This window comes from Cricetulus griseus, chromosome 2 (assembly GCF_003668045.3).
Source record: "Cricetulus griseus strain 17A/GY chromosome 2, alternate assembly CriGri-PICRH-1.0, whole genome shotgun sequence".
In the NCBI taxonomy this organism is placed as follows: Eukaryota; Metazoa; Chordata; class Mammalia; order Rodentia; family Cricetidae; genus Cricetulus; species Cricetulus griseus.
In genome coordinates, this window is record NC_048595.1 from 314,652,164 (window position 1) to 314,678,552 (window position 26,389).

The following is a 26,389-nucleotide window of genomic DNA, read 5'->3' on the forward strand; positions in this document are numbered from 1 at the left end:
ACACTAGATGACTCATAATGGAGTCCCAGCTAACTGGAGACCCTCTAATTTGTGGACAAAGCCCAGGGTGTTGCCTGCTTCCTGCCCTTTGTCAGTAGGCATACTGTCATTGCCCTATCGCCCGTATACCCTCACATAGCATGGGTTTTGTGCTATTTGGAGTCATTAGATAGTAACTCAATATGACCTTCTCGAACTGACTGAGTAAAGTATGCATATATGACAGTGAACATACACAGATTTGCGCCTAGATACTGGTCTGCAGTCTGCTTCCAGAGAAACTTGTGACTGCGTCTCTCTCCTGCCTCCTGAACTGAGCTGCCAGTAAGAGGGAGAAAAAACCTCACAGAGGTGCTGCTCCCTCTTTCCACTTTGTTTGAGAAAGAGTATCCTGGTTGTTCGCTGCAGCATGCCCCAGTCTGGCTGGCCTGCGAGTTTCTGGGGGCTTCTCCTGTCCTTACCTCCCACTACAAGCATTGGATTTGGGGCAGAACTGGCTCCTGCTACTGTGCTCAGATTTATGTGGGTTCTAGGTCTTCACACTTGACAATGGCAAGTGCTTTACCCATTGAGCCATCTCTCCTGCCTCCTTTTTAATAAGTGTCAATATATAAGGCTTTCTTCCAACAGACTAGAAAGGTCAAGAGACGTCTTCTACCTCTTTATAGTTGCTAGTACAGGTACAGGGTATATAAGGTAATGACCCTCACAGGCCTGAGAAGTCCCCTCAATGGAGGTTAAGACCGACTATTAAATGTTTGCCGTGACATTACAGTTCCCTGTTATTGTTGGTCAACATGTTAAATCATGGCCGGAATTACATTTCTGCACTGTCCCATTAACTCCTGTTAGGAGTTGAAAGATACAAGCAAAACCAACAAGTTTATGAACTAGATATTTTGTGAATTTTCGATGCCTTGGGTGTGACAGTTTGCTTTGTTCTGTAATGAACTTTTGGTGGTCCCATGTCAGCCTACCTCCGGTCTGTGGGGTACAGTTCCACCGTGACTACATCAAGGGAATTCCATGCTGAGATGGTCAATCCGTTGTACAGACACAGCATACCTATCATCATGGACTCACTGGTGCCAAACCACAGGAAGAAGCAGCTTATCCCTGAGAGTACCATGGAGCCACCTGCCAACAGAGGACAAAAGATAGAGTGTGTCCTGTTATCTCAGCAGGGTGAGGACCTTTGGTTCTCAAAGTTCTCTCCGAAAACAGCTCCATGGGGAAGCTGCAGACGGGGCTCCACAGAACTTAAGTTCAAGTGTATCCACCTGTTTGAAAAGCAGTCTAAATGCCTTTTGAATGTGAAGTGTACAAATGCACACCATCCCCTACTCATCTACTTCCATGGAAAAATATACATTAGTTATACATAATTAGTTTTTCAGTCTGTAACTCATGGGGATTGCTCATATGAAATGTAATTAGACACAATTTTCACTTCAGTTCAGTCATAATGAAAGGCCTAAGGGATTTCTTATGGACATGCTTTTCTAAGGGGCAAGGAGCAAGGTAGGAAACAAGTTCTCTCTATATCACAGGGACAGCTCCCTTTCTTCCCAGGAATGTAAGCACACACCTAGCATTGTCAAGCGCCCGATTCTGTCCATCAGGAGAGCAGACACAATATTTCCTGGCAACACTGCCAATGTCCCGAGAAAGTTGACAAAATATATCCAGTAGGCACTATAGTCATCGTCAAAAGTAATCTGGCATCCTGTCTTGTTGTGAAAAAATGAGCAGTTTTGAAATTCACTGTCGATGAACTTATACGGCTCAAAATCTGTAGAAACAACAACAAATAAAACCCATCAAGCTCTTGTCAGGTGCAAATGACAGATATGGGTGGTAACAGGGCATAAAAGAATGGCACAGGGCATATGTTTCAGCTCATGGCACATGGTGAAACAGGACTTTTATGTTAAAACATAATTATTCAACTGCCAAGGTTCTACCCAGCCCTCTCTAATATGAAGCCCAAAGTTTCTATGTCTCTTGGGGGATTGTATGAGTAAATATTCCAGTACAACCTTTTTTTTTTTTTTTTTTAAAGAGGGGGGTTACTGGAGAGATGGCTCATCAGTTAAGAGCACTGGCTATTCTTCCAGAGGACCCAGGTTCAGCTCCCAGCACCCACGTGGCAGCTCACACTGTGTGTAACTCCAGTTCCAGGGGACCTGGCATGCTTACACAGACATCCACGCAGGCAAAATACCAATGCATATATAAATAAATCTTCAGAAAAGTGTGTGTGTGTGTGTGTGTGTGTGTGTGTGTGTGTGTGTGTGTGTGTGTGTACATACAAATATGTGCAAGCCACAGTACACTGTGGAGGTTGGAGGCCTGAGAGGTCAGTCTCTGTTCAGAGGGTGTCACTGAAAGAAATGAGAAGTGCCAACACCTCCTGGGGCTGTTTGAGCAGACCTGAGTCTCTGGAACACTAGATGACTCATAATGGAGTCCCAGCTAACTGAAGACACTCTAATTTGTGTAAAGCCCAGGTGTTGCCTGCTTCCTGCCCTTTGTCAACAGATACACTGCTTGGACATATGTTACCCCCCCCCCATATTCAGCAGTGATACTGCCAATTCCCTGATGATACCATGGCTGGAGCTGGCTTGACTTTTTATGTCTCTTTGCTGGAGCATGAGAGCTAGTCTGGGTCCTCACATTACAAAGTAACAGCATGGAGAGTTGCCTTTGTTGGATAAGGGACTAAATTAGCTAGTTCCAGTTATCCCGATTCCCTATGGTTGGCCTTTGCTAATTATATTATTGCTTACACCTTTACAATATTACTTTATATTTGCCATGTTACATAAAGACCACTGTCTTTAGTAGCAATAGATTCTATATAATACAAGCATAAAAACAATTTGTTTTAAATTATACCCGGGTTGACCTCATCATTCTCATGTTTAGGAACTCTGAGGAACACAGAAGAAACAGGACTCTCTTTGAGTCCTTGAAACAGCATTCATAATTTAAGGTCTATGTATACAAAGTCACAGAAGGAGTGAAGGTCAATCTCCTATGAAGGTCACCAGACTCTATGCATCTTGTTATTGTTGAACTTTTCACTCCAGGAAGGATTTTACATAGTGGTAGGTTCTGCTAATGGAGCTCAGGTCAAACCCATCATTGTCCTTGCTGATCAGAAGTCTGCCTCCACTCCCTCAGAACAGCTTTTTGGGTTAGAAGGCAACACTTGCCCTGGTTCTCACTGGAGTGGGGCAGAACTGGCTCCTGACTGAGTGCAAAGACACCAGGAGTGCTAACATGGCAGACACTAATCTTCCTTCGGTGCCAGGATATGATTCTAGACAAATATGTGGGAATGGGAAAACATGAACACTACAGTCATTTAGACCAGGCTCCAAGGTCAGTTGTTATTAAGGTTGCTAGGTCATTCATTGTGATGAAATCCATTAACTTTTCTAAGTCTCCGGTACTGTGAAAACTGTCTGAGATTGTAAGTGTCTGATGGTCCAGACTGGGTTTTTCACTTCCTTTATTTCTCTGGGGAATTTCTGAAATTTCATTACACACTTTTGTCCACTTCCTTTATTTCTCTGGAAGGTTTCTGAAACTCCATTACACACTTGGGGCTATGGTATTATTCGAAGTTATGGAGCAGAGCCACATACCTCTGTGAACTGGAGAGTTAGGCTTCCTAAAGCAAGAACCAGATTGTGAAATCAATATTATAAAAACAAATACACCCCACAGGTCAATTCTTCGCTTTAAGACGTGTTCCCCCAAAGGCTATTTATTTATTTATTTAGCCACCTTTGAACTTGGGTAAGCCTCTATATTCAATCTAAGAAAGCAAAACAGTACCAGCTTGCTTTTGATTCTACCTGATATTGGGAAATAGTTCATCCGCACTTTAATTCCATCTGCCACACAAGCTTCTGGCCCCATTGTCACATGATTATGACATTTCTGCTATGACAGAGGCTCTCTGAAGGCTCCCTGCTGCCACTGTTAGTAGTGTAAGCCATCCCTCACCTGTGTTCTCAAAAAGGGTATCAATAAATGTGCAGTTCTTGAAGTAGGTGTTGACTGAGGTCACATCGTCAAAGGTGCACGACTTAAACACTGAGTCCTTGAAAGTTACAGACTTGAACTTGACTCCGAGGAATCTGTAGAAACACACACACACACATGAATTGACTTTTACCTACTTGAGTTCAAAACTAAGTCAAATGGATTTAGTGCTATGGCACCCTGCTATAAACAATCCTTAAGTTATGAAGGGCACCTTGGTTTTCTAGGCATTTTGTTTTTATCCTTTTGGCCTTGGGCATATGGCTTTTTTGGCTGCAGCATTGTTCAATATTATTTCCTGTCAGGAGAAGAAATGATACTAGTTGGTTTTTTGAGATGATGGCAAAAGTCTTGAGACCTAGAACTGTGGTTCTGGATTGTTTGGCTTTCATCACTATCCTCTAGACTCCCCCCAGATTCCGTTTTTTGGAAAAGTCTCCATTGAGACTTGCGAATCTCACTTGAGGATGTGTTAATATCTGAACTTTGATTTTTACCTATATTTATATATTACAGCGATGGAGATTGAACCTAGGAACTTGCACATGCTAGACAAGTGCTCTACTACTAAGCTATAACCCTAGCCCTCTGAGTTTTTCATAAAGTCTAATTTTAAGTTTAGAACCTTCTATGGCAGAGCAGGGGAGCTCTGCTTCTTGGTGGGAGGGGTGACTAACAAGGGTGCAAAAATGCACACTTATTTCCAAGAGTCTTTTCTTTCTCACAGTCAAAGATTTTCCTTGAGCCAAATCAAAATATGAGGGCCCTGTTGACCTTTGGAAACATGCAGAATGATGAAATGGAGTGAGACATATTTTTAAAGTACAGCAATGTGGAGTTCTTGGTAGTGGAGATGATAGTGGGTTTAAAAAGAGCCCATGAGTCATTGATCTGGACTCGCTAAAGCCATGGGTAAGTGTGCATCTTACTTAAGTCTTGCTTCTTTAGTAGAGACTCGGTGTATACTTAGCAAGCCAAAGGGAGGAGGATGTTATCCGGCCCTTAGTAGAGAAAGAGACTAACCCTTAGAGGCACATAAGTTGATTGAGAACAATTTGCTCTGTACTCTCAAGTTTTTTGGCATCCTAATGCCCAATAGCATTTACCAACTGAAAATGTACTGTGGACTCACAGACCAACCAGCTTCAAATTCTCCACTCCAGGAGCCTACAGTAAAAGCAGTTAAATGTGCCAAAGGAGGGAGGAAAGGTTGTGAGGACTGAAAAATTTAAAATGAACCTGAATTTGGGAAAGGGAAGCAATTTTAATGTGTGATACACACAGGGCATTCCTGGTGTAAAATTCTAAGGTTGAAGAAGGAAAGGGTAAGCCTCTCCCTCCTGCTTCTTGCTGTCTAGAGCCTTGGCAAAGAAGTCTCTGGGTTCTCCCAGAACACTATGCACACAGACAAGGAAGGACTTCCTAGTTATCTGTGCAGTCTACAGTGTCCCAGGGGAGGGCATAAAGGGTGTCCACTGGGGAACACCATACAGGGAATCTGTCATTTAAAATGAGTCAGCAGCAGTATTTCAAAGTTCTCTGAAAGACAAAACCTTTCTTCTATCATCTAAACTAAGCATTTCAATTACAAAATCTATGTTTATAAGGTCCCCATGTGTGTGCACACATTTTTGTCTGCATGAGGGAGTGTGAGCATATAGGTGCCATGGCATATGTGTGGATCATAGAGGAAAACCTCCATTGCTATTATAGCTCTTCCACCCTGTTGCAATAAGGTCTCCTTGTTTTTCACTGCACACAGCCCAGGCTAGCTGGCCCGTGAGCGTCCAGTGATTCTTCTGTCTCCACCCCCATCTCTCCGCAGGAGTGCTGGGATTGCAAATGTGCATGTAATCAGGTCTGGCTTTTGTGTGGATTCATCAGGCTTTCATGGCAAACACTTTACACACTGAGACATCTCCCCAGTTGGTGTTTGGACTTTTTAGACAGATTTTGGTGTTGGAGCTCAGTCCGGCCTCAACCCCACACACATTTTTTCTGCCTCTGCCTTCCAAGTGCTGGGATGACAGTTGTGTGCCAGCATATGCAGCTCAAGGATTTTATGGTAGAATTGTTAAAATTACTAATTATTATATTATCAATATGTTGAACATCAGTTAATTAATGAGACATGCCATTTAGAATGTTAATAAATATTACTAAAATTATGACTGTCACAGACACAAAGGACATTTTAAAATTTTCTTTTGTTGTTGTTGTTCTGAAACACGTTCTTACTGTGTGGCACATACTATGTATGGTGCTGGACTCAATCGCACCACCTCCTTGCTCCTTTCCCCTGGGGTTGGGATTGCAGGCATGCATCATCACACCAGTTGGTATCTTAGAAATTTCTAATGGAAGGACAATACTTTTAAACACAAATATTCATCCCACAGTTGCAGAATTTGATGCTCAAGTTTCTTTGAAACACACGTGCAGACATTGGTGGTTAAGGTGGGTGATGGAGGCTATGAGGCAGGTGCTATGTGGCCTGGGTTGTGATTACGTCTCTCCTTGCAACATGATGGCCTCCATTCTTCAGTTTCTATTGAGTGCTATGCTTTGTTTTTAAAATTTCATAAATTTTATTATTGAAAAACTTGCTAATAAACAAAACCATCATACACACCCTGGAAAAGATAATTAGGGCTCTTATTAAATTGCCAATTAGAATAATGACCCCCCCCAATACTGGCAAGTATCCATTATCCAGGCCACAAGTCTTTTTCATCTTAATGAACAGGTTTTTCCTTGGGCAATTTTGATTATCTTGGAATTTTAAAGGCTTTCATCATTTTAAAAACGAAGACAGTTTTTAGGAAAAATTAGCTACTCTGAGTCCATATTCAGCTCAGATGATACATGCACATGGACATGGTTCCCTTGTCTATCTGTTTTCCTCTCTGAAAAGGTATCCCCACCTCACTGAGACCCTGGCTCACCTAACATTAAGAAACAGCCTGGTCCTGTCACATCCTTGCTACCCTTGTGCTGTTTTCATAGCCCTTCATTTGGGGAGACCATTTCTGCTCTCTAACCCACAGGCTGCCCGACACACTGAAATCCAGCCCTTGATTTGTGCTGTGGAGACTGAGATACGGTCTTCCATAAATGGAAGTGCCCTATGGAGAGTCACATGACTCTCATGCCCTTCCTGCTTCTTCAAACCATCCCCTCCTCTCCTCTCTAACTTCTTCATCAGCCTTCAAGGGCCTCCAAGCTCTCTTCTCATCCTGGCCAGTTAGTTCTGTTGCTCAGTAAGCATGAGACCATGTGGTTTTACAAGTGTTTTTGTTGCTGTTTTTTGTTTAAATTCCAAGAGGACCATGATCCAATTTCTGAAGTAACTGGTTGTGTGTATCTTTAAAGCGGATTCTAAATTATCAAAGTCCATTCCCAGATAACTAAGAATACAATTGGAAACCCCCACCAGGCTTTGTTTTTTATTAATTGCACACCCCCACGAAGCAAGCTAAGTTATGTCAAAGTGTCTAGACCTGCCATTGTCGTACTCCATTCCAGTGTGGATCTGGTTTTCCATGGTAAAGTTAATACTGAAGTTTGTGTATTTATCTTTTTGCACATTTTTCGTTAGCAGGGCATACTGGTCTGACTGCAGATGTTTGATGACATCAGGGAACCAAACAGACAATCCATAGTACCTGTGGAGGCAAAGAGACGTGTGTTTGTAACAGTGCACACAAGGCCACAAGGGCCTCCCTGTCGTATTCAGGGTGGCAGTGGCTCTTAGAAGCACTTCCAGTTCAATTGGCATCTTGAAACATTTGAACAAATCACACAATAATTGGTATGCTGCCCTCTCCCCTTGCAAAAACAAGGTAGACAGACAGCTGGAACCTCCAGGTTTGTAATTCCCGAAGCTCTTTGGGAAGAAATATGAAATCCATCCTGTAACCACACACAGTGCTATGGTCTAAGTATGTCCCCTTCAAAACAGGATCCTAAATCCCATGTGATAGTATTAAGACGCAAGGCCACCAAGCAAGCCTGCCTGCTAGCCTGGTAGAAAAGAGTCCTGGGATCCAGGACGAGTCCACAGGATGGCCTCTTTTACTAATGGAGCATTGTTCTTGCTTCCTTCATGACTGTGACACTGCTAGTCTAGAGTAGGAGCCATGTTTCCCAGAGGGGTTCAAGGCAGCAGAAAGGGACATTTGGGGTTTCTTTTTTTTCCCTCTTAACTCCTCTGCTCCATTCTCCTTCTTCCTTCCTTCCCTCTCCCCCAGCCTTCTCTCCCTCACACTACCTATCTTTCATTCTGAGACCAGGTCTCATGTAGCCCAGATGGCCTCAGATGTTCTATGTTGTTGTGTGATATTTTGATTGTGTTCTGACAAACAAAGCTTACTTGGAGTCAGAGGGCAGAGCTAGCTACTAGCCGAGCTAAATTAAGCAGTATTAGAATTAAATTTTAATTAAATTTACCCATTCTTTTTCTTTTGTGGGTGTCACTACCAGAACAAACTGTCAAAAGGAATAAGTGGATCAAATTGTATTTGCATCAGATAGTGTCACTCTAATGTAGTAGTTTCCAAATTGTGACCCCTGGACCATGTTCATGAACCTGGCCTGATCCAGGATGTTATGAATCTGGGTGGAGTGCACCAGGGAACTGTTTTGTTGTATGCTCCAATTTTCTTCTAGTTTAGCCCAGCGATGCTCGGATGCTCAAGGGAGGAAGTGGTTTGCAAATAGACTGCCTTCAAGTCCTGTCCTTGTCATTTGTCTGCAGCATGAACTTGGGTCCCTTGGCTCAGTATTGGCTTGTCACACTTATGATGACTATACAGATACAGGACTAATCACCTTTCATAGGCTGTTGCTCAGATATAATGGGATTCAAAATGCCTACCACACCAAGTGTACCCCAAAGACCAAATGAGTCATTGTAATCATCATCATTGTCATCAGGACTTTTCAAACATTTACTTGTCAGTAATTTCCACCCCCATGCCCCTCACAAGCTATGCATCTGTGCAGTGGGAGGGTGAGAGTGGTCACTGACCAAGCAATGACTCAGGGCTACAACACCAGTGGGTTGCGCTCTAGTCAGAGTCATAAAGCTAAACTTTTAAATGACAAGGAAAACACATTATCTTGGGAAATCTACCATCAATGATGTGGAGTTTTAGCTGATGTTTTATTTATTCAGCAAACATTTGCTGACTGTCCTTTCAATAGTAGGTAGTGCTGAGATTTCAGGAAAGAAGTGATAAAACTTAAACTCTATTCGGCAATGAGTAAGTTACCCAGATAATCTCCTGGGTATTGGCTATGTTGAGAACTTTCTTTTTGTTTATCTTTGTCTTTTTCATACCGAACTTTGTGCTGAGCTAATGGTGGGAACCCAATACTATTCATTTCCATCACTCTCTTCTAAAGAAGTTGGGAGAATTTACTTAACATACCCCCCTTCCCCCGCCCCCCAGAACTAGGGATAGAACCCACGACCTCACACATATCTGGCAAGTACTATATCACTGAGCTATTGCCTCTGAATATAGAAATGGGGAATGAAATCTCATGGCTGACCAAGCTGAATAACAGAATGAGCTCCCAGGATCCCTACCCAAAGCATTCCCCATTCCCTTCATCACAGCTTGCCAGCAGTAGGAAAGGCGCCTCTCTGCTTGCTTTAGATTACAGATGCTGAGAGATGGAACCTGTATGGCTAATACTGGGCTCTATCAAGCACCCAGATCTTTTTGACCTGGCAGTGCAGGGTTATTATAAGGTAACAGGGTTATACACATAATTCTGAAGTAGAGATATTGAGTATCAGTGAATAAAACCACAACTTTACCCTCACCATTCTTAGAACATGCAAGCATATGGCAGTTTTATTCATATGGTAGCAACTATTTACTGAGGTCCTATTATGCATCATACTATATATATATATTATATATATATATATATAATATATATAGTGAGTGTGTGTGTGTGTGTGTGTGTGTGTGTGTGTGTGTGTGTATAACAGAGATAAAGGTAGCTTAAAACCATTCCTTCATGGTGCTTCCAGAACAAGAGGCCTAACTTTTAGTCTTGAAATTTTGGTTGTAAGCTTTAGTCTTTAATGGCTATGGGATCTCTCCAACCCTCTTTTTTATTCTTTATACAGAATTAAAAAGAAAGAATTTGGGGGAGCTACAGAGATGACTCATCAGTTACTAGTCCTTGCTGCCCCCAGCACCTATGTAACAAACTGGTATTCTGCAAACACCTGTCACTCCAGCTTCAAGGAATTCAGTGTTCTTTTCTGGCATCTATAACACATGTGCATATGCTCACACACATGTAAAATAAGCAAAGAAAATTTTTTTTTTGTTTTTTTCAAGACAGGGTTTCTCTGTGTAATAGTCTTGGCTGCCCTGGAACTCACTTTGTAGACCAGGCTGGCCTCGAACTCACTGAGATCCATATGCTTCTGCCTCCCGAGTGCTGGGACTAAAGGCATGTACCACTACTGCCAGGTTCAAGTAAAGCAAATCTTAAAAAAACATTTTGTATGGTAGAAAATAAAAGTGCCACAAGGAATAATAAAGCTGAGAAGGGAACAGTGAGTGTGGAATAGAGAAATTGTGATTTTAAAAAAGGAAGGAGAGGAGGAGGGAGGAAGTAGAGGGAGAGGAAGGGAGGGAGGGGGAAGGGAGGGAGGAAGGAGCTAACTCAGGGATAGAGTCACTGAGAAGGGGACATGAGGAGAGGTGAAGGGGGTGAGGGAGTGAGGGCAGCTGCCAGACTGGGACAGTGCTCTTGGTGGGGGTGGTGCAGCCAAGGCAGAGCTGGAGGCAGAAACAGCCAGTCAAGTTCAGGGGAAAAGCAGATAGGCCAGTGTGGCTGGGGCTGAGCCAAGGAAGGACAGAGGGCAGCACACAGGTGAGTCACCCAGGACTCCATGTGACTTCCCAGATGCCACAGGGTTTGCCAGACCCATTTCCCAGAAAGATCAATAGAAGGCTTAGTTTATTAGGTACAAAAATCGTGAGTGCCAGCAAATGTAAGCTATAGAAACATCCTTTTTGGGCAAGTCAGCAGAATTGAGCCATATGAAAATTAAGAAAGAAAGAAAGAAAGAAAGAAAGAAAGAAAGAAAGAAAGAAAGGACAAAAAAATGGACAAAGAAACAACTGAGAGTCACAATGTGATAGTTGATTTTGTCCACTGAGAATTTAAATGTCACTTACCCAAAGGACAGGGTGAACCAAACAATCGTGAGCTTTATTGTGTTTTCCCTGACTGGGTAGTTGAAGCATCTCATAAAAGTCAACCAAATCTGTGAAATATCAGATAGTTAGTGATATATATATATATATATATATATATATATATAGTAACGTAAGGAACCTCACTCCCCATTTCTTCCCATCAAATTATAAAAGAGCCAAGCTTTTTGCAGAGCTGAATTAATTTCAATTACAACATAAAGTCTTAACATCAATACAGAAGCAAAGGCTCGAATTTTCTCCCTCCTTCTCTCCCTCCCTCCCTTCCTCCTTCCCTCCCTCCCTCCTTTTCGTTTTTTTCCTGTAGTACTAGTGACTGGACCTGGGCCCTCATGAGTGCTAGACAAGTGCTGTACCATTAAGCTACATCCCCAAGCCTTCTTTTTACTTTTTAATTTTGAGACAAGTTCTCATCAAGCTTCCCAGGCTGGCCTTGAATGTTCAATCCTCCTGCCCTAACTCCTTTTCTTTCCCTTTCCCTTTCCTTCTTCACCATGGAGCATACTGGCTAGTCACTGAGCTGAAAGGGGTTCAGTTGCCTCGTCCTAGTGCAAGAGACAGGTGTCTTAGACAGAGGGGACAAGTCCTTTTTGTGGGACAGGCATAGCTGGTCCCTGTTGTGACTGCCCCCAAATGTCAGAAATTGGCATGTGGATTGTCTCGAATCTCATACTTACTCCATACAGTTCTGTGCGGATGCGAACAAAACACCTCCTATACCACGTCCCTGTGTCGCTCTCAATCTCAATCAGCTCATCTATTTGTTTGGGAGTTTTGATTTTATTTACCTGTGGACAACAACAGAGCAGAAAGTGTTGAGTTCCCTTTCCTGAAGTTGTTGATTTTAGGCTATTTATTTTGAATGAGCAAAACACAACTCTGAACAGAGAGTGGTATTTGGTAAGAACTCTGCATACACACTGGCAGAAGATCTACAGATCTAAAGCACACCTGAAGGAACTGCATATGACTTAATGATGGGGAATGCCATAGAGAAATGGGGACGGGGAGCAATGGGGATGAAATGACCGAAGGCAAAAATGCTTCCTTTTGCATCATCACCACAATGACCCATGCAGCAGGGTAAACACCAGACTCATGAGCTTCTGCATGTAGAGTTACTTTGTCTGGAGATTATTTTTTGGGGGGTGGGGTGGGGGAACCATTTCTTTGATGAATTTGACTTTCTTTTCTTTTCTTTTTTCTTTTTTCTTTCTTTCTTTTCTTTTTTTTTTTTTTTTTTGATTTTTCGAGACAGGGTTTCTCTGTGGCTTTGGAGTCTGTCCTGGAACTAGCTCTTGTAGACCAGGCTGGTCTCAAACTCACAGAGATCCACCTGCCTCTGCCTCCTGAGTGCTGGGATTAAAGGCGTGCGCCACCAACACCCGGCTTGAATTTGACTTTCAACTGTAGTTGTTAACACTTGCCCATTCAATGTTTATCCATAGAGTGTCAGTCACTATGACCTGCTTTTCCTTCACCCATAGGTTAAGCCAGTGGTGGGCCAGCAGACACTCACAGATGGCTACAACAGAAGATGTTTCCATTTCGAGCATCAACCCTGACTCTTTAGTTACATAAGAGAAAGAAAAGATGAAGATTCAGCATGACAGTGTACATATGTGACAATGTACATCTGTAGTCTCTTGGAGCTAAGGAAAAGGATGGAAGGAGGGAGGGAGGGAGGAAGAGACAGGGAGGGAGAGGGAGGAAGAGAGAGAGGGAGAAAATCCCTGTTTTTGAATAAAGAGGACACAAAAGTGTATACGTTATTTTCCCTAGGGGCTGAGTGAGTTTTAGTTTCCTGTTTTTTCTTTTTTTTTAATTTTTATTTTCTTTTTTTCAGCCTGCCAATATCCCAGACGGCAATTATATTGGAGCTACTGTTTGGAGGCTGGGTCTCTGGGTATCTTTCAAATTGTGCTAGGCAGGTAGTACTCTCCTTTTGACTATGGGAAAGACACTGTCTCTAGTTAACAAAAGCCACTTTTGAGTTAACTATGGGTTTTCAAATAAAGTATATGGAGAACTTTGTTTTCTTTTGAGGTAGTGTCTTACTATGTTGCTCACGTGAATCCTAAACTTGAGATCCTCCTGTCTCAGGCTTTTAAGTTCTGGGCTTTCAACAGTGTGTAAGCGATGAAGCCTTTAGATTTTTTTTTTGTTCTTAAAAAAATAGACTATTTAACTTATGAGAGCTTCCACTTATCCAGTCAATAATATTTGTTTTTTCATAATTATTTGAAATATATTTTATTTTGTTGGCTCTGTGGACATCAAGTATGTTTGGTGCCTTTGGAGGCCATAAAAGGGTATCAGAGCCCTGGAACCAGGTCACAGAGGGTTGTGAGCCACCAAGTGGGTGTTAAGAGTCAAGCCTGGGTCCCCTGGAAGAGCAGTAAGTGCTCTTAGCCATGAAGCCATCTCTCTAACCCCTTGTGGTTCTTTATTTTAAGAACAATCCTGCTTTGGGGAAGAAGGGAGATAGCTCAGTTAGCAGAGAGCTTGCCTTTCAAGTGTGAGGACCTGAGTTCAAACCCCAGAACCCACATACATGTGCTAGACATGCTGATACACACAAGTCTCATTGTTGGAGAGGTCGGGATCAGATTTGGTGATCTAGGTCATGTAGCTTAACTGGTTCTCCAATGAACAACCATATCAAAGGATGAGGATGGAATTCCTGAAGCTGACATTGAGGTGTCCTCTGGTCTCCACACACATTGACACACATGTGAACACGCACCCCCCCACACACACACATGAGCACACACTCATCATACTTACACACAATACTCTATGACTGGCAAGACCTTAAAAGTCTGGCCCCTTACAGAAAATGTGTTGGGAACTCAAGGGTTGTCTAAGGAGCAGACTCACCGTGAAGACCTTCTCTGGCTGGCCCCGAGCTCTCATGTTGGTATCATGAATTAGCTTCAGAATCATCCAGGCTTCATCATGTTTTCCCACCTAAGAAATACACAGGTAGTCAGAGCTAGAAGCCAGACATTCTTACCCTTGCCTTTCAGAGCCCAGGGAAGGTCTTCATGCAACTGTGTTCAGCTCTTCTCCACTGAAGCACACAGGCTGAGGATACCACCATAAAGCAGCAGTTCAAAGAATGTACCTTCAACTAGAAATAGCACCTATGGACAGCAAGGCTTCATTTATTAAACAGAATCCCCATCATGGAGTGAAAGCTATTTGCTTAGGGAAGAACATGCACAGTTTTGGCTGTGAGACGGCTTTTACACACCCTCTTTGCTTAAAGCATGATTCTATGAAACCAAACCCTGTAAAATCCCATGGTAGGAAGGGAGAATGCACCTCCTGAAGAGGCAGACATGCTTTCCTGGAAGCAGCAAAAAACCTTCCCAGCATGCATGGGCACGCACTTCTGTAACAACAGGCATTACCTCCAACAAGAAGCGAGGGCTCTCTGGCATGAAGGTGAGGGCAACCACAGAGGAGACGCACGGGAGTGCACAGACGATGACAAACACACGCCAGCTGTGGAACTGGTAGGCTGAGCCCATGCTGAAGCTCCATCCTGGAAAATGTCAGAAGAGTTAAGGAAAGCCCCTGTACATTGCAGCTGGGCAGGTCGTCTTTCTGTCCACAGAGGGGTGAGCTGATCTTCGAATCAGTTACAATACCAGGCTCAATTTAAGATCCCCCCACCACACGCAGAGATGAGGACAAAGGTGTCCAAAATCAAAAGGATCAGGATTTAAGCCGAGGGTACATGCAGGATTCCCTAAAACAAAACCCTAAAGGTCAATGTGGGAGAATATGCCTTCCAACAGGCCACGATGCTGGATGTCTTCTTTTTACTCTTCCAGACCATGTTCCACTCTATCCCAGGAAATGGCCCACTGTGGATTTCAACATCCAGTTCCCAACCAGGTTTTGGGGGTGGAATTCAGACAGGCTTCTCTATCTGGCCCAGGTTGGCCTTGAACTCATAATTTTTCTGCCTCTGCCCCCGACCAGTGTGATTATATGCATCTGTTACCACATCTGATTCCCAACTAGGTTTGTGTAAGATATAATTTCCTTATCCTCCCCTGCCCTTCTCCCTGCCCTGGCCAGGCAGAGGAGTGTCCTCCTTTGGTCTCCCCAGCTCTTCACAGCCAGCTCTCCCACTGTTGTCCTTTGAGATTTGGGGACTCCAGGTGCTCTAGCATGTCCTACAGTTTCTCTTTACAGTCTCTACAGTTCTTCAAACAGTCCTTTCATTACAATACCCTTATTGGCCATTTGTGGGGAAAACTGACTTTACAGTGCACTTATTAGAAAAAAGGATTTGTATCTCTGTTGATAGACAGCACGGGGACTAGCAAGGTGAATCCCAACTTCTAAGCAGACATCTTAAATGCTGGGATATCATAAAAATGGACGTTTTAATACAATATAATAAGAATGGTCACGATGGGATAGATAGTATAAATAGAAAGCCCTCCAGGAACTGGTATTTGAATGAATATCATGCTGAAAGCAGAACTCAAATAGGGTTCCAAATAAAGAATGAGACTCATTGAATCTAATGGAAGACAAAACAGGGATTAACAGAGGGACAGAGGAACTGTGTGAGGTGAGACACCACTCTTCAGCAAAGCTTGGGGAGTATAAGGTTTCTGAAACCAAAGTCTGCATCCCCTCTCCAAGAGAGCTGTGGGTTGTCTTTTGTGGGGATCCTGGAAGACACTGGAAGTGACATAACCCCATAATCCTGAGAGCTACAAGCTGAAGTTACAGAATCTTTACTTCCAGGATTCAAGATGGAATTGTATACCAGCACCCAGAATTATGCACATGACAACTCATTCACTGTGCTGCTGACAAGTGCCATCAACATCAGTGGCATGCAGTATTAATCTTGCATTAGTTTTGTTCCAAGAATTTAATATGGAGAGACTATGTGGGTTGCTAAGTTAATTATGCCATTAGCATTCAGGAAGCATGATTATGTCCAATGTCTCATATAGCCTAGATTCAAAAGTTTCACATATCCAAAATGCAAAAGAAACTATGACAGAACAAAGGGACCATATTGTGTACATTTTATGTGACCTCAAAGCTTCAAATAAAGACTCTTTAAAGATCTCTAAACCTTATTATTCTCGACACTGGGGGAAAAAACCCCTTCAGTGACGGAGTTAAATTGCAGGTATAACACTTTCCAAAGAATAGAGGAAGGGAGAACAAAGACAAGAGACAGAGGGCTCTGGTGTCACAGTTCAAAATGAGAGTCACAAGGTGACCCTTTCAACAGAAATAGGTCAACGTGATTCAACCATGTCACTACAGTGTGTGGATCAGAATTCTTCTGTGATAGCTAGAAAAGTGACCTCACCCCCATCAGAGGTTCTCACTCCGACTTCCAGGTCCCAAGAATGCAGATGTTCCAGGCAAAGAAAGTCATGAGTGTTATTAAGTGCAGGATCCCAAAGAGAAAAAGCTTGTCCAGTATTGTAGAGTGGGACCAAATGTAAATGTAAGTAAGCATCCTTAGAAAGACAGACAAGCAGGGGAGACAGTGTTCAAGTTTGCTTTCTGTTACTGTGATAAAAATCATGACCAACAGCAACAGCAACTTGGGAAAGAAAGGGTTTATTTTATCTTATAACATACAGTCCATTAAGAAGGGAAGTCAGGGCATGAACTTGAGGCAGGAACTGAATGAAGCAGAGGCCATGGTGGAACACTTCTTACTGGCTTGCTCTTATGGCTTGCTTAGCTTGCTTTGCTTTTAGTTTCTCTGTGTAGCATTGGAGCCTATCCTGGCACTCACTCTGTAGAACAAGCTGGCCTCGAACTCACAGAGATCTGCCTGCCTCTGCCTCCTGAGTGCTGGGATTAAAGGTGTGCGCCACCACCGCCAGGCAGCTTTCTTTCTTAATACAACTCAGGGCTACCTGACTGGGAGTGGCACTGCCCATAGTGAGCTCTGCCATCCCCAATCAATCATTAATTGAGAAAACGCCCTGCAGTCTCCCCTACATTCCAGTCTGAGGGAGGAATTTCTTGATTGAGACTTCTTCTTCTCAGATGACTCTGATGATTCTAACTTGTGTCATGTTGACAAAAAACCACAACTAACCACTGGGTGCTGCACGCCTTTAATCCCAGCACTTGAAAGGTAGAGGCAGGCAGATCACTGTGAGTTCGAGGCCAGTCTGGTCTACAGAGCGAGTGCCAGCAAGGCTCCAAAGCTACACAGAGAAACCCTGTCTCACAAAACCAAAAAAACAAAAACAAAAATAAAACAAAACAAAAACAAAACAAAACAAAAAACTAACCAGTATGCAGAGTGAGACAAAGAGAGGGAAAGATAAGAGGGAAGTGAGACCAGAGGGGAGGGGAGAAAGATCTGAATGTAGTGATACCTTGCTTGTACAAATAAAGCCTGTCTGAAGGTCAGAGAATGGAGCTTGCCACCAGCTAACCATAGAGGTCTGGAGATCTATACAGACAGACAGGAAGTGAGATAGCTGGGCAGAAACAGGATGTAAGCAGGGAGAAGCAGGAACTCACTCTCTTGTCTGCTGGGACACCAAGGAGGTAAAATGTGGTGGTGGTTTGCTCCTTCTCTCTGATCGCTCAGCATTTTACTCTATATCTGACTCCAGGTTTTTATTACTTAGACCAATTAAGAACTCCATTTACATCTGAAGGTGTGGCACTGTGGACTTTGAATTTGTAGGAAGGGGTCCACTAGCCAAGGCATATTGGAGACTAGTAGAAGCTGGGAATCACAAGGACTACAGTTGTCTCCTAGGAGGCTGCAGAGGCGCCTTTAGCATATTGCCAGCACATGTCACCACACTTGGCTGGCATGCAACTTTGTGAATGTGGTTCTTATACTTAGCATGACTCACTGGAGACTCATACAAACTGTCACATATGTTAGTGGGTTATAGACTGTTGGATTGTCCCTGATTTAGGGTACTTATTAGTAAAGCTGCTATAAACATTTTCTTAATACATCAAAAGCTTTGTTTTTGAAAATACAAGGTTAGACACTTGAATCATATGTTAGGTTTCTGTTTGGATTCATTTGTAAATGTTATTAGATTTTATATGTATTTGTTTGTTTATTTCTTATGTGTGTGCTATGAGCACTCACTTGTACTCTCCCTCTTCCCTGTGGCCCCTGAGAACTGAGCTCAGGTTGTTAGGCTCAGTGGCAAAGCACCTTTACTGGCTGAATCACCTCATTACCCCCCAAATATCCAGTTGGTTTTACAGGAAGACATTGACTTACCCTCCACAGTGGCTGCCTTGTCTGCATGGCCATGTGCAGTGCGCTGCAGCTTTGTTCATGCAAAGCCTTCCCACCATTGTTTGCCTACTAAAAATGCATTTATTTTTCCTGATACTTATTGAAGTGTTGTCATGGTTTTAATTCATTTTTCCTCAAATCTGCTGATCTCTTTGTTTCCTTTTCGTTCATTTTCATACTTACATAATGACTGAGTTTCTGTTCTGCCCAGTCCCACAGCCGTTTAGTCCCAAATAATTATACAGAGGCTTATAATATTATTTATATACTGTTTGGCGGATGGCTCAAGTTTCTTATTTGGCTAGCTCTCTCTTAATTATTAACCAATTTCTATTAATCTATATATCTCCAACTTGTCTTGGCTTACTGGTGATGTCCTGACCTCTTGCCCACCCCCAGCACCCCAGCAGCTCCTTTCTGCCTTCCTCTTCCTAGCATTCTCCTAGTCTGGTAGCCCCTCCAATGATTCCTGCCTCACTACTGGCTAATCAGCATTTATTCACCAACCAATAAGAGACACATATATTCACAGCATACAGAAGGACATTCTCCATCACTTACACACCATGCTTATGTGTGCCAGTTACCACACGTGGCATGGAGAGGCAGTCACCACATGTGGCATGGAGATTGTGAACTTGAGTTCTTGCTCCAGGGGAGGCAGAGTCCAGGGGAAGAGGCAGACTTGTTAGGGAACACGATGACGACATATGACTCATGCTGGACCAGGTTAGGAAGAAAGTATAGAGTGCAGACCAGATGGATGGAGCCCTGTGTTCTCAGAGTCTTTTCTCAAGAGCTCTGGCCAAATTCCCTTCCTCATTTTCAACTCAGCATAAAGCAAATTTTGGAGTTTCTAATGTCAAAGTTAGAAAGAATTAAAGTCTATACTTATGAAGTAGGTGAGGTCATCCAAGACTGATTGCCCTTTACTTATTATTCTATAATGGACTGACTTGGAGAGAGGAGGTGTGTCCTTGGGCAGTGAGAGGAGTCCTGGCAAGGGAAATGGGCACCCCACCTCCCATAACATACCTACTAGAGTCAAAGATTCATGAGAATACCCTGGGGCCTGAGAGGAAGACAGTCACCACAGGGGACTTGAGAAATGATGTGGATGTCTTACAAACTAGAACACCATTCTATTCATTAAAGACAAGAAAAGCATGAAGGACAGGGTCCCTGAGCACTGTCACCGCTCAGCCTTGAGCCCGCAGCTCTGCTGAGTGACATTTCAAGAAGCTTAAATTTGAATTCCAGCTCTTCACTGACACCACACAACGATCTCAAAGGAGGGTGAAAAAGAGGGCAGTGGAGTCAAACCCCACTCACCAGGAAAGTGAGTTGTATGTTTCAAATGAATCCTTACCATTGGCACTGTGCCCTTTATTGTGTGTGTGTGTGTGTGTCTTTAAAAATGATTCTTGTCAACTTGATGTTTCTAATTGTTCTTTGGATTTTGCTGAAATACTCATTAACATGTCACACTATGGGATTTATCTACAGATAATGTAAATTCCATGCAAGGGAGGACCTCAATTAGGGTGTTTAAGAAGAAGGCTGTTACAGTCTGGCTTTAATCAGGGTAGTGCTAATAAACATGGGATGCATCTTGCATAGTAATTCACGTCCTTGCCAGCCTCACCCTTCTGCCCCTGCAGGGTCCTGTGACTGCCTCCTCAGCTGCCCATACAAGGAATACAAGCAAAGTATGTGACACATACACACACAGAGAGAGAGAGAGAGAGAGAGAGAGAGAGAGAGAGAGAGAGAGAGAGGGAGGGAGAGAGGGAGGGAGGGAAAGAACACTGGCTCCCACATTCTTTTTTAGGCTTTGTCCTGGGATCCCTGGTATGTTGGTACCCACTTGCTGACCTGCTTTCTGGTTACCAGTTATGGGCATTATCAATAAAACTGTCTTTGTCAAGAAGGGAGATTTCAGGTTCAAGACTCAGCTCCAGTGCACTAAAGAAAACCTTCAGTATTGTATGGGATATCAAGTCTGAATAACTAAGAGGTAAACCATCTGTGTATCTTTATCTTGGTATTCTCTCAAGGCACAGACCAGCTAAATTCTCTATTAAAGAGGCTCAAGTTCATTTTCTCCAGTGGGAAAAATGTGTGCATGTGGAACAATAGCCAGGCGAGTTTCTGATATTATTGCTACAGACAGAAAAATTTATACCCTTAACAAGTCACTGGCTTAAAATAGAAAAACTACATAATCAGCATGAAATATGAATGTCTGGCTAGCAACTCGGGTTGTCAGGCAGCCAGTACCATCAGGGATGCTAAGGTTTAACAGCTTGCAGCTGGACAGTCCTCCTGCAACAATGTTCATTTCTCATTTGTACAAATAAAGACAGATAGATGAATAAATAATGATGCTGGTGGGTAAACAGGGCTATAAACTATGGTGTAACCACCTGATAAAAATCATATGAGTACTGGACATTAACGAGGCAGGTCTTTCTGATGTAACATGGAAAGTGTCCAAGTGCAAAGAGAGAAACTTCCCCCAACAGTGTGAATAGCAATGATTTCATTTTTATAGGCACAGAAAACATACCCAATCTAGAAAAGCCGTGGGCTGGAAATGTACTAAGCTGTTTTGGGTAGTTACTCAAGGCAGGAGGTTGCTCACGGGCACTTTCTTTTCTGACATTTCTTTAATTTGTAAACTCTCTATAACCTTAGGTCATTTCTCACTTAAAAAGGAAAAACAAACCACAGTTGCAAGTCTTTGACATTTGCGTACTCAGGTGTTGGGAGGAGGGGAAAGGAAACTGGGATTACAGCCGTGCCATTATTCAACACTGGCATTTTCTCAAGAAATGGCATGGATTCTGATTGTGATCAACATGAGCACTGAGAATATGGTTCAGACCTATGGGTACCCACAAGAAAGCACCAGAGACAGCCCTGTGTCTTGGTATGAAAGAGAACTGTTTTTGTTGACCTTTTAGTATTGGGGAGTTGAGGATAGGGGAGACACAGGAGAGGAGTGTTGGGGCTGATGTAACCAAAGCTAAGGATGTATGAGAAACCTGTATGGGCTGCACTTTGTAAGATCATTTGAAAATATAATAAATACATTTTAAAAAAGGAGTTTGAACACAATACCCTGCATGGGTGGATGCTCAGAAGACATGAGTTATTCCTACTATTACTCGTTTTCATTATGTATATCTGCCTGGCCTCAACTCACAGAAATCCACCTGATTCTGCCTCTCTAGAGCTAGGATGAAAGGTGTGTGGCACCACACCTGGCCCAAAATAAATAAAATCTCAGTATGGGGCTTGGGACAGTTTCCAAGGAGCTACTTACTGGTCAGTGAGGCCCCAGAAATTCCCAACACAACAGACTTTGGTTTTAGGACATAAAGAAATCAACCTGGGGTGTCTGTGGGGGAGGGCTGGAGAAATGACTTAACAGGGGCACTAGGTACTGTTATATAGGACAGGGTTCAATTCTCAGCCCCGACATGGAGGTTAACAACCATCTTTAACTCCAGTCCCAGGCACTCTGATCCCCTCTTCTGGTCTTCCCAGGCACTGCAATCATGTGGTGCACAGACAAACATGCAAGACAAAACATACCTACCCATTAAAAAAATTTAGATAAAATGAAAAAAAAAATAAAGAGAAGTTAAAACTGGAACTGACCTTAAAACTTCCTCCCTGCTGGATAGCTTTTGTAGTTCTGGGTCTGTGAAGTGCTATGCAGGCCACTAGGGATGAAGATCACTAATGTGCTTACCCAGTGTTGCACTCTCAGTGTCACAACACTGATCTGCCAGGCAAAGTGTGCTCACTGGTACAATAGTGGCATGGATGTGGTGTGTGGGAGTAGCCAGCTACTTTCTTTTTTTTATTTGAATTAGAAACAAGATTGTTTTACATGTCAATCCCAGTTCCCTCTCCCTCCCCTACAACCCCCCCCCAACTAAAACCCTACCTATCATATATCCTTTCTGTTCCCCCTGGATGGTGAGGCCTTCCATAGGGTGTCATCAGAGTCTATCGTATCCTTTGGGATAGGGCCTAGGCCCACGCCCGTGTGTCTTGGCTCAGGGAGTATTCCTCTATGTGGAATGGGCTCCCCAAGTCTACACCTATGCTAGGGATAAGTACTGAACTACTACAGAAGGTCCCGTAGATTTCCCAGGTTTCCTCACTGAAACCCATGTTCATGGGGTCTGGATCAGTCCCATGCTGGTTTCTCAGCTATCAGTCTGGGGACCAAGAGCTCCCCGATGTTCAGGTCAGCTGTTTCTGTGGGTTTCACCAGCCTGGTCTGGATCCCTTTGCTCATCACTCGTCCTGCTCTGCAACTGGATTCCAGTTCAATTCAGTGAGGAGTTGTGGGTGTCTGCTTCTACTTCCACCAGCTGCTGGATGAGGGCTATCGGGTGGCATATAAGTCAGTCATCAATCTCATTATCAGGGGAGGGCATTTAAGGTAGCCTCTCCTCTGTTGCTTAGATTGTTAGCTGGTGTCATCTTTGTAGATCTCCAGACATTTCCCTAGTGCTGATTTCTCTGTAACCCTAAAATGTCTCCCTCTATTATGGTATCTCCATCCTTGTTTTCTTTAATTCTTACCCTGACTCAGCCTTTCTGCTTGCTCATGTCTTCCTCACCCCTCCTCTTCTCCCCTTCTCATTCTCCTAGCTCCCTCCCTTTTCTTCCCGTGCTCCCAATTTGCTCAGGAGATCTTGGCCCTTTCCCCTTCTCCAGGAGACCATGTATCTCTCTCTTAGGTTCCTCCTTGTTTACTAGCTTCTCTGGCAGTGTCGATTGTAGGCTGGTAATCCTTTACTCTATGTCTAAAATCCACATATGAGTGAGTACATACCACGTTTGTCTTTTTGTGATTGTGTTACCTCGCTCAGAATGGTTTCTTCTAGTTACATCCGTTAGCAAGCTACTTTCCAATTGTCTTTGAGGTGTGCTTGTCAGGAAACAATACAAGCCTGGTATTGTAAACTGGTCAAAAGCCCATGGTCCAGGATGTTACAGATCCCAGAGGTGGGGGTGGGGTGTGTTAAATTTGTTTATGCTGTGGAACCTTTGCTTTCATGATGCAAAGATGTGTTACATTCTTTTATGTAGCATTTGTTTAACTCTGTGAAACCTTGATACTTTGCCTGCCTAAAACACCCGATTTGTCTAGTAGAGAGCAGAGCAACCAAAAGCTAGAAAGGAGGAGAAAATGATATCAAGAAGTGAGAAAAGGATGAGAGGGGGACCTCAGGGGCCAGCCATCCAGCCACACAGCCAGCTCTGGAGTAAGAGTGAAAGTAAGATTACAGAAATAAGAAAAGCCCAGAGGCAAAAGATAGATGAGATAATTTAAGGAAAGCTGGCTAGAAACAAGCCAAGCTAAGGCTGGACATTTATAAATAATAATAAGTCTCTGTGTGTGATTTATTTGGTAGATAGGTGGTGGGTTTCCCAAAGAGCCAAAATAGGAAAGAAAGAGAGAGAGAGAGAGAGAGAGAGAGAGAGAGAGAGAGAGAGAGAGAGAGAGAGAGAACAGGGATACCTATTACTGTTGTTTTGCTAAATAGGCATATTTGTTATCACACTGCTTCTTAGTATTTGTGTACATATCCATAGATTACTGCTGCAGTCAACCTTGACCATAGAAGTTGCTTTTTGCTGTGGGAAGCAGTTAATGCTGAGATTCATGATTGGCTGAAGTGCAGAGAATAAGTGACTTGCCTTGAAATGTGGTGGTGGCCTCCATTCTTTTCCCTCCTGGTGGTGTCAGTTACTGAGCAATGCAATTCTATTTCTGCATTTCTCCAAAACTTGTTCCTTTATCTCCCTCCCCACTCATAGCTTTGCTGGGCTGCCTTAATAGACAAAGGCACAATTGGCTCAGCTCTGCGTGGCTGTGTCTTCTGATGGCACATTTTCTTACACGTATTATGGTTAGCACTCTGACTCTGAGACCTTGAGCCTTGGATCAGTTCACAGTCCTCAACTGAGGTAACACATGACCTGGAAAGGGGCCACTGGTTCCAGTACTTTGCCTTCCACCTCTTATGACTGACCAGGTCCTGTCATTAAGTTATTTGAATGCTGCTTCTCTCTAATGGTGTCCCCAACTTCCAGTTGGCTTGTTCTAGCTTTAATATATAATCAAGAGCATTCTGGGTAATAAAAATAAGATCCCAGGGGTTGGAGAGATGGCTCAGTGGTTAAGAAGAGTACTGGATGCTTTTGCACAGGACCTGGGTTCATTTCCTGGCACAGCAGCTCACAACCATCTGTAACTCCAGTTCTAGGGGATCTGATATTTCCTCTGGCCTCTTCAGGAACCACACACACATGTGGTGCATGTACATGCTGGCAAAACTCTCATACATGTAAAATACAAATAAATTTCTTTTAAAAACCTAGATAATTTATCTCACTAGCTTAAAATCTTTTAGGGTGAGTCCACCCAGTCTCAAAGAGCTGTCCCTTGTCCATCCCTCACGCCTTCTCTAACAAGCTCTTCCCAAACAATTTGCTAGGGTTTTGTGCCAACACACTGGCACTGTGTCTTCCATGGGGATACAAGTGTAAACTAACACAGCTGGGCTTTTTACATGTGAGTTCTCACTGGTCAGACTCAGATTGCCATGCTAGGAAGGCAAGCCCAGTGACACTCAAGCTATCTCCCCAGCCCCCAAAGTAATTTATTTGGCAACATGTCTATTATGCTTTCTCGTTTTCAAACATACATTTTTCTTAAAAAATATTTCTAGTTTAATTTCAATGTGATAAGAATATCTGTTTGATAGGTTTTAAATATTTAGAACCTGCTTTATAGCATAGTATGTAGTCCAATTTAAAAACCATTCTGTGAGTGATCAAAAAGAATGTTTTCTCTGGAGCTACTGGGTTCAGAGTCTATGGATATCCAAGGTCAAGTCTGTTGACCATGCTGTTTATACCTTCTACATTCTTACTGGATTCCCCCCCCCCCATTTGTTGGGTTAAACTCTATTTGTTTTCTGTGGGAAGTCTGGTTCAACAGCACAAACAGTCAATCACCAGGAATCGAACAACATACCCTGGATGAAATCAAGACCCATTTCCCGCCTCTACTAGCAAACTTCCTCATGCCCTAATGGCTGGCAGAGGTCATTGGCAGCCCATACAAGTGGCAGGGAAAGGGAAGCAACCTAGAAAACTATGCTTATTTGAGTTACTATTGAAGATACAACATGGGACAGTGTAACTTTTTAAACTAGTAGAGATTTAAAAAATGTGAGAACCTTTCTTCGGAGTGCTACAGCACAGCCACGAGTCATCTCGCTATGCCCATTTACACATTAATGCGAAACCCTTCAAGGCATACCCCCAAATGCAACTGAAGAACTTGCATTTGTAGTAACTTTGTTTCAAAGAGCCTTTCTCCAAACTTGCAACATTATAGAAGTTGGAAAAATTGGATAAGGTCAATGAAAACTCACTAACAGGACTGAACAAAGTGGGAAGGCTTCTTAGCTGTTGGTGACTGGAATCTGTCCCATCCTGCCATCCTTCTCACCTCCTCACCTCCTCACCTCAGCTGTAGCAAAGCTTGTCCTATCTCGGTATGCGATCTATATGCAAAATGGACTTCCCTATGTATTAAGGAGTTTATTTCCTCATGGACATAGTTAATACCTCCTCAAGCACATATTAGTCTTCCTTTTAGAAAAATAAAGAATTCACAAGTCAGCAAGCCAATACTGAACTCCAAGGCGTGTGTCTTCCAACACATCTATAAAGCATGATTCCTTCAGATTGTCTG

At 43.1% G+C, this 26,389-nt stretch overlaps 1 protein-coding gene across 2 annotated transcripts in view; it reads right to left on the minus strand.

The window, feature by feature from the left end:
* The window catches only part of Sv2c (synaptic vesicle glycoprotein 2C), a 131,978-nt gene that overhangs the window by 14,968 nt on the left and 90,621 nt on the right, over nucleotides 1-26,389 (minus strand). The window contains exons 4-11 of one of the 2 annotated variants that reach the window (XM_027401696.2): nucleotides 14,726-14,859; nucleotides 14,190-14,279; nucleotides 11,987-12,097; nucleotides 11,271-11,359; nucleotides 7,560-7,724; nucleotides 4,021-4,154; nucleotides 1,589-1,792; nucleotides 978-1,137 (exon numbers count right to left, since the gene is read on the minus strand). In XM_027401696.2, coding sequence (XP_027257497.1) covers nucleotides 978-1,137; nucleotides 1,589-1,792; nucleotides 4,021-4,154; nucleotides 7,560-7,724; nucleotides 11,271-11,359; nucleotides 11,987-12,097; nucleotides 14,190-14,279; nucleotides 14,726-14,859 — 1,087 coding nt within the window. The remainder of the gene's footprint in view (nucleotides 1-977; nucleotides 1,138-1,588; nucleotides 1,793-4,020; nucleotides 4,155-7,559; nucleotides 7,725-11,270; nucleotides 11,360-11,986; nucleotides 12,098-14,189; nucleotides 14,280-14,725; nucleotides 14,860-26,389) is intronic. The other variant, XM_035439129.1, reaches the window with a different exon arrangement.